Source organism: Microtus ochrogaster, linkage group LG7_11 (genome assembly GCF_000317375.1).
Source record: "Microtus ochrogaster isolate Prairie Vole_2 linkage group LG7_11, MicOch1.0, whole genome shotgun sequence".
NCBI classification, from domain to species: domain Eukaryota; kingdom Metazoa; phylum Chordata; class Mammalia; order Rodentia; family Cricetidae; genus Microtus; species Microtus ochrogaster.
The window spans coordinates 191800-200572 of NC_022032.1; the positions used below are offsets into that span (position 1 = coordinate 191800).

General features: G+C 47.4%; 1 protein-coding gene across 1 annotated transcript in view; it reads right to left on the bottom strand.

Moving 5' to 3' along the window:
- Atp7b (ATPase copper transporting beta) overlaps positions 1-8773 on the bottom strand; it is a 70868-nt gene continuing 62095 nt past the window's right edge. The window contains exons 16-21 of the mRNA XM_005362406.3: positions 7512-7655; positions 4862-5004; positions 4112-4315; positions 3914-4031; positions 2522-2624; positions 1-1928 (exon numbers count right to left, since the gene is read on the bottom strand). Coding sequence (XP_005362463.1) covers positions 1655-1928; positions 2522-2624; positions 3914-4031; positions 4112-4315; positions 4862-5004; positions 7512-7655 — 986 coding nt within the window. The 3' untranslated portion in view covers positions 1-1654. The remainder of the gene's footprint in view (positions 1929-2521; positions 2625-3913; positions 4032-4111; positions 4316-4861; positions 5005-7511; positions 7656-8773) is intronic.

The following is an 8773-nucleotide window of genomic DNA, read 5'->3' on the forward strand; positions in this document are numbered from 1 at the left end:
CATGATGCTTCTGTTCTCAGGTGTAAAAAAGAAATCAACACAATTAGCATCTTTAGAAAATGATTACCTTATTCCAAAGCAAAAATATTCCGAAACAAAGCTGTAGATTGAACGGGTGGAAATAGTGGGAGGAGTTCTGGTGGACGGTGTGGAGGGGTTCAAAACAAAGAGCACAACAAATCCCGGAACTTGGGACTTGAGAGGAAAAAACTCCGCAAAAACACATATGCAAAACTGAAACTAACCATCCAAATGAAGGTTAGTAACCTCGTGACCAGCTGCGCTCTAGGATGATACAACTAACACATGTCCTGGCACATTTGCTCCTCCAGAGACAAGGACCTTTGCCCAGTTTACTCTCACCAAGCACACTGATATTTAAGACGGCGGCAACCTTCAGGGCCAACCGAACGGCACACTGGCTGTGAGTTCCTAGGGAGACACTGAGCTCCTCTGAATCCGTTTCCTTGTTTTTAAAATGTAGACAATAGCTACTGAGCTACTTTTGTAGGGAAAGAGACAATTAAATCTGCAAGAACTGCCCCTGGCAATAAGTGACATTCAATAAAGGCAATATTTTTTTGTGTGTGTCACAATGAGAGGAATCTGATTCTGCCAATCTGTTCCAGGTAGTACAGGAGCTCGGTTAAGCAGGGCCTTCTGATGCCACCTGACCACAATCAGTCATTGATGACAAAGCCATTTTACTGGGGAGCTGTGCATGTCCCTCTATTAGATGTCCCTCAGCAGCAGACAGCTCTCTCAGAACACTCTCTTCTGATGGAACAGTTCCCTCTAGGGACACACAGTAGGCATTTGTGACAAACTCCACGGGACCTCACTAGCTGACAGGAAGGTTCCCTTATGCTTATGCCCACCAAAAGACACTGCTTTAAGCACCAAGGTCATGGCAGGACCATATAGGATGCCCTGGGTGACGAGGACCTGGACCCCCCCGGGAAAATGGACTCTGGCTTCCCTCCAGCTGTTTGGGAGCAGCATGTACAAATCTGCAGAACTGGCTCTAAGCGGTACAGAAATCTCTCCTCAGAGTAAAGAGGGATGCAGGGAAGCTTTTGGGTTGGGGTGTAAATCGGGGAGTCACATTTAGGCAGAAAATGCAAGGAGCCAGAGCATCTAACCCAAGACAGAGGGCAAGCACATCCTGGTATCAAGATGCCAGCTACACAAGGCAGAAAGCAGCAGGCACATCTGAGGGAGCCTTCGGCTTGCATGGCCCATGGGCGCTATGTAACGCCAAGCTTTCTGAGAGCTCTCAGTATGGAAAAGCTCTGGACGGGCGCTCTCCAGGGCGCTTGGCTAGGCTTTTGGTACTGAGGGTTCCCCATTTCACTGCCAGTCATGCAAACCCAGGAGGCAGAGCTCTGAGGAGTGCTGGCTTTCTCTCCTATACTAGAACCCAAGCACGGTTTGGAGAGAGCAGTCCTACCCGGTGTCTGCAGATACACCAGGTTAAGTTCTCACACACTGCAGGAAGGCTAGCAGGATGGTCGGGGCTCGAGATGAGCTTGACCCCACACACACACACACACTGCTACTTGTTGGGGCTACCCCTGCAGGCTCAACCAGATTGAGCAGATGCAGGCTCACCTAGAGGGGCACCTTGGCCTGCCCAGGGCTGCCACCTGAGCTCTCAGATGCACTGCTCTTCATCCCTGTCACTCAGAAGCAGGGACCATTTGTCCCCAGTGTCATCTGCTGTGCCACCATGACGAGACAGTCTGTCTGATGTCAAGGAGGACAGAGACACTTGGCTCACATAGCTGACCTGGTCCCACGGCGTGGCCTTAGGAGAATCCCGCCGTCGGTCATCCATGCCAACGTGCACACTGACCTGGGATGCGCTCAGAGGCTTCATGCGGCCATGGGCCTGTGCCTCGTATCTCTCCACGTCAGGCTTTCTGTAGCTGGAAGGCAAGAATCCAAGAGTACTTGAATCACTCTGGATATAAGGCTCTTTCTCACGGGTGAAATCAACATTTTTCAGTAACACACGTAACAAAATGTCATGGGTCTTGAAGGAAAAAGACCCTGAATTCCCATGGTCCAAGTTCACCTGATCCAGAAACTTTCTTATGTCACAACCTCACACAGTAGGCTGTCATGCACTTTTGTTCAATGAATGCATGAATCAGGAAATCAATGTCTTACTTTTCTGGCAGTGTTAGGGACTGAACCCAGGCCTTGCACATGCTAGACAGGTGCCCTGCTAGTGAGTGGTATCCCTAGTCCATGAACATCTCTGTTAAGGAGGAGAACTGGTGATACACGAGGATCATGTGCTGACATGTGTTCATAGAAACAGCTCCTGAGCATATGAGAAAGGCCCAGCTTATGACAATGGTAAGTGGTCAGTTTCTTGTCCAGAGTGCTGAGAAGCCACTGCAGAAACCCACTCAGGTAATGAGAACAATGAAGCAGGCTGTGTGCCGCCACCCACTGTGAGCACATACAGCAGAACCTGCCGGGACTCCAGCGGCACTCCAGGCCCAAGACTCACCACTTGAGCTGAAGAGAGGAGAGCACCACAGACACAGAGGAGGCTGCCATGGCCGCTGAGCCCATCCACGGCTGCAGGACGATGCCAATGGGCATGAAGACACCTGCCAGAAAAAAGGGCAAGCATCACCTGAGTGTCAGGGAACACTGAGAGCCCTCCTAGGGGAGTGAGATTACTACGCCCACCAGCTTCCGAGGTCAGACCATCTTCCAAAGCTAGGGGTTTGGAACCAGCTCAGGGGTTGGGACCCACAAGGGACAAGCACTATGGATGGTCATAATCCCTGTCTACAAAGATAACAACGTGGTCTCTTGGGAGGGCCGAAAGCCAGGTCCCAGACATCGCCCCGCAGGAGTCTAAGAAGGGACTGAAATGAAGTTCCTGAGCGGGTTCTGGAGATAGAAAGACACTTCCTTGTCTGACTTCAAGGTCCAGGAGGCTGAGGCAGACTGGATATTATGGAAGTCACCAGTAGACATTTGTACACAAAAGAGAAACAGGCAGAAAAGCTGTGCTTAAGAACTTCTGGCCAGGGCTAACAAGATGGCTTAGTGGGTGAAGGAACTTCCTGCCAAGCCCAATGGCCTGAGATTGTTCCGAGGACCACAAAATGGAATGCGAGAACTGATTCTGGCAGGGAATCCTCTCACCTCAATCAATACCCATGTGCACACACATGTGTGCACACACGCACGCTCACACACACACATGCACACACGCGTGCACACACACACACCAATGCGCACACACACGTATGCACATGCACACACACATGCACATGCACACACACACCAATGCACACACACACGCGCACACACACGTATGCACACGCACACACACACGCGCACACACGCACACACACGCGCACACACACACACACCAACGCATACACACATGCAAAATGTAACAAAAAAAGATTAACTTTCTGGTCCTTTCAGCCTATGAAGCCTTGCAGAAGTGTCTGGAACGGTCCCTTGCCTGGTTCCTCATTTTTTGGGTGAGGAATGGGAGGAGAGGAAGGGCAGTTTCAAAGCAGAAATACTTTCTCTCTCCAGGTCAGTTGTGGGAGTTGGACCACAGTCTGGGCAGGATTCATTTTTAAGATAGGCTGTGTGTCTGGCATCGCAGGCACCTCAAAACACTCCATGATGCTCATTACTCAGTCCACGTGTCTTAATAAAGCTTCAGAGATTAGGGTCACCTTAAAGGAATGGCCAAGCCTCTAATCAGTGGTCTATAGAGGGCCAGAGTGAAGGAAGCTGTGAGGCCCCCTCAGGACTTTCCACACCGTGTCTGGCCAGTCAACCCAAGGGAAGGATGACTCAAAAGTTCATCATGGACTTAGCAGAAAGACCAAAGGTGATGTAAGAGGTGAGGGCCGCCCCTACCTACCTGCGGCAATAGGTATTCCAACCATGTTATAAATCAATGCCAGCACCAGATTGACCCGGATCCGCCGGACAGTCCTCTTGGAAAGATGAATACTGGCCACCACGTCTAGTAAGTCATTCTACAGGAGAGGAGCACACTTGAACAATGAACTCATGCCAGCCCCAGCCCCTCCTATGACCTGGACACAGCCGAGCTCACTCTGATAAGAACCACGTCTGCTGCTTCGATGGCGACGTCTGTGCCGGTCCCAATAGCAATCCCCACGTCGGCCTGGGCCAAGGCTGGGGAGTCGTTCACGCCGTCTCCCACCATGGCTACTTTCTGCCCTTCGTTCTGGAGTTCCTGGACCTTGGCCACCTTGTGAGAAGGCAGCACCTCAGCAAAGACTTTGTTGATGCCGACCTGAAAGGAAGGGAATAGATGCCTACTGTAGGAGAGGTGACCAGAAGCGGAGAGCCTTAGCAGCAATGACATTCTCATGGCTTTGCATATGTCCGGCTGGCTGGAGGAGGAGGTGTAGGGTGGAAGTACAATGTTCAGGCATTCACACTAGAGCCGTGGCTTATGGGGAGCCATCCGGCGACAAATCCTTGTGCCCCAAGCTCAGAACTAAATGGGGTCTCTAAAATCATTCGCCTCAGTCCATAAGTAGGTTGAACCAAAAAAAAAAAAAAAAACACTCCCATAATAGGATGCTTAAATGATAGGTTTTGTTCTTATTGTTTGTTTATTTTGGTTTGGTTTGGAGACACAGTCTCTATGTAACTGTGACTGCCTAAAACTTGCCCCATTGATCAGGGTGGACTCAAACTCACAGAGGTCCACCTGCCTCTGCCTCAGAGTGCTTTTACACCAGATACTTAGGTTACTTTCATTTTTTTATTTTACTTACTTACTTATCTATTTTGCATGAGTGGGCATGTTTATAATTGTCAAGGACTGTCACACCTGAGTGGCAATGGCTCTGGCTGTCTTGCGGTTGTCCCCTGTGATTAGAGCCACATCCACGCCCATGCTTTTCAGTGTGTAGATAGCCAGGGCAGCCTCTGGTTTAACGGCGTCTGCGATGGCAATCATCCCGCAGAGCACACCTGAAACAAAGCATCCACAATCAGCAACAGTGGACCAGGCAGCTCTGTGCAACCTTGATGCCGGGACTGCAATGATGGCTCTCTTCTCTTCTCACAACACGTGCACAGGAAATGATCCCCCCAAAGTACCTCACATGTGTCTGGATTCTGTTGATTTTTTTTTTTTTTTAGTCCTGAAAATGATGGCAAAGTGTACACAGTGGCTCCTGAAGGGGTGGGAGCAGGGACAACCTCACTTCCTCCTCCAAAGCCCTGTGGATTGTCCATAGTTTCCACTGGGAACATATATTACTTTGCCAAGAACATTTTACATAATAAGATCCTAGTGTATCAATGGAGTACTACACAGAAGAAAAAAATGACATCTTAAAATTTGCAGGAAAATGGATAGATCTAGAAAACATCGTATCGAGTGAAGTAACCCAGACTAAAAACATAAATGTCATATGTATAGCTTTAGGCATAAAGCAAAAACAAAAAAGCAGCCTACAATTCACAATCCCAGACAACCTAGACAACAAAGAGAACCCTAAGACAGACATACATGGATCTAATCCACATGGGAGTAGAAAAAGACAAGATCTCCTGAGTAAATTGGGAGCATAGGGACCATGGGAGAGGGTTGAAGGGGAGGAGAGAGGAAGGGAGGAGAGCAGAGTAAAACATATAGCTCAATGAGAACAGGGAGCTAAATAGAAAATTCTCAAAATATGAAATACAAATGGCTAAAACATTCATTTAAATGTTGACATCGAAAACAAATGCAAATTAAAACAAAAAAACAGAACCTAGTGTATGTTTGCTTATTGAAATATGAGAAATACACAAATGCTGCTTACAGTGATGGACAGCTGACCTCGGAAAGCTGTCCTTTGTTGTCTCTTCCTACAGAAAACATGTTTGTACAGTATGCTTTCTCCTAGAGCTCCAGGCTGCGATGTGACACAGTAAGAGGAATACACCAGGGCACAGAGCCTCTCCTCATCCCAGTTGTCAGAAGGGCTTGCAGAGCCCAGGGATCATGGGGGTAGAAATGAGGCAGGAAGGCACATTTGACTGGAGCATTCAAAATACAGGGTTGTAAACTATTTTTTGTTCAAACCCAGTTTTAGTTCTAATAAAGAACACCAGAGTGAACAAATCGTAGGCTCTGATCTCTCCAGCATACAGCCTGGTGTACCCTGAGTGCTAAGACAGAAACAGTCGTGAGACACTGTGCCCACCCGTGAATCAGACAGGGGGAAGCTGCAGGGGCCTCCGTCCACTGAGGCTTCTGCAGGGAGGCCTCTGATTTCTGTTTTGTCTGTAGTGATGAGCGAGACGGGTGACTGAATGTCACCTTAGACAGACGCAAAGATGACAAGAAGCAATTTAAGACTTCTAGGAGCAGAATCAAGGCACTGAATCAAGATGGAGATATGACAAAGGAAAGCCTCGACTCTTGACTGAGAGTGGCGAGTGGGAGAAACAGTCTTCCCAGGGAAGAGGCACCGAACAGTTAGCCCTGGAAACATACATAAAAGAAACATCGTACAGACTGAACTGGCTGTACTTACGTATTTGGAAATATACACCTATATACATTTACACTGTCTTAGTCAGGGTTTCTATTGCTGTGATGAAACACCATGACCAAAAACACAAGTTGAGGAGGAAAGAGATTATTTGACTTACATACAGATCACAGTCCATCACTGGAGGAAGTCAGAACAGGAACTCACGCAGGACTGGAACCTGGAGGTAGAAGCTGATGCAGAGGCCATGGAGGGTGCTGCTTACTGGTTTGCTTCCCATGGCTTGCTCAGCCTGATTTCTTACAGAAACAAGAACCAACACCCCAGGGATGGTACCACCTCCCCAACACTCTCCCCAACTGATCATTAATTAAGAAAATGCCTTACGGCTGCATCTCATGGAGACATTTCCTCAACTGAGGCTCCTTCCTCCGTGGTGACAGTAGCTTGTGCCAAGCTGACACAAAAAACCAGCCAGTACATACACATATGTTAACAATGAATGAAAATGAGGCCATGATTTTGACAGAGAGCAAGGAGGCGTATATTGGAGAGTTTAGAGGGAGGAAAGGGAAGGGAAGATGACGTAATTACATTATAATCTCAAAACTAAAAGAAACCATTTTTAAAAAGAAGGGGCCTCAAGAGAAGTAAGCAAGTAAAAAGAGAGCAAGAAAGCCTGGAAAAACCAGCCTGATCTACAAGAGCTAGTTCCAGGACAGGCTCCAAAACCACAGAGAAATCCTGTCTCAAAAAAAACAAAAAAAAACAAAAAAAAACAAAACAAAACAAAAAAAAAGAAAGAAAGCCTGGAAAACACAGCAGAGTAAGAGAAGGGAGACTTTCAAGATAAGAAAAAAAGAGAGGAAAACCATGGTAAGCAAAAGGAAGAGGAGAGAAGGGGGCAAGAAGGAAAAGGAAGAACGGGAGGGAGGGGAAGGGGCAGACAGAGGAGCCTCCTACAGAGCTGTTCTAATCTCAGGCAGAGATTACCATCAATAGCCACCAGGATGGCTGTCTGTCCTTTCATCTCATGGTCTGTCATGGTGTCACTGATCTCACTGGAGATGGTCAAACCGTTGCGCTTCATCCATTCCCGGTTTCCAATCAGCACCGAGAAGGTCTGCGGGCTTGAACCTATTCAAAAGAGAATGGCTATTCCTGGAAAGGCCAGCTTCACAGTGAATGAAGTAAAACCCAGACATAGACTATGACTCTTGTGACACTCCCCTTGAATGACCAGAAAGATACGCAGTATAGAACACCAATGTGAATTAAATGCAGTGTTTCATGCCTTCTACATGTGGGAAAGTGCTGTCGGCATGTTAAACATCATGTGATGTGCTTGTACTTATCTAATGTATGAGAAAGAGTACTTGGCCTGCATGTATGTATGTATGTACACCACGAGCATGCCTGATGCTCACGGAGGTCAGAGGGTGTCAGATCCCCCAGAACTGGAGCTACAGATGGTTGTGAGCCCCCATGTGAGTACTGGAACAGGACCTGGGTCGTCTGCGAGAAAAGCAAGTGTTCTAAACGCTGAGACATCTCTCCAGGCCTGATGCTTTTTTTATAGGGGTCAGAGGATGGTGTTTTAGGTCAGACCAAAGAATGTGTTGACTAGATTATTTTCTGGCAAAATAATCCCAAAGTGAATCAACAAAATCAGGTAAGTCTGTTTCTATGGTACATATACATACTATTGTTTGAGATAGTATTGTTTGAGATTGATAAGGGGATATGACTGTGTGGATGTATACACACACACATACACACACCACTCATATATGAATCTAACAAGATCAAATTACTGCTCTATGTCATGACAAGCTAATGGAAATCCTGGCCTCGAAACCATGATTGTGTAGAAAGAAGCAGAATGGAATAAAGTCTCACCTAGCGTCCCCTGATTTCTTCCTACACGATCAGGCCCCTTCCCCTCGTCTTTGAAAGACAGAAATGTTCAGAGACTGCCTAAAGAAGTGATTCATTGTAGGTCCTAGGTGCTAAGAAAGAAACTGTTCTGTTGCTGCTTGCAAATGTTTGCATACTTCTATCGCTGCCTGCAAAACACCGATCTGCAGAGACGCTCATTCTTGCAAGTTCTGTTTCTATAAACATGCTGGTGACAGAAATTCCTTTGGTGGGCATGGAGCTCACAGACCACCCACTAATTACCAGACTCATCAAAGCTGTAAGAATGTGCACAAACAGGGCTGGGCCTTTCCAAAGCACAGACCACCCACTAATTA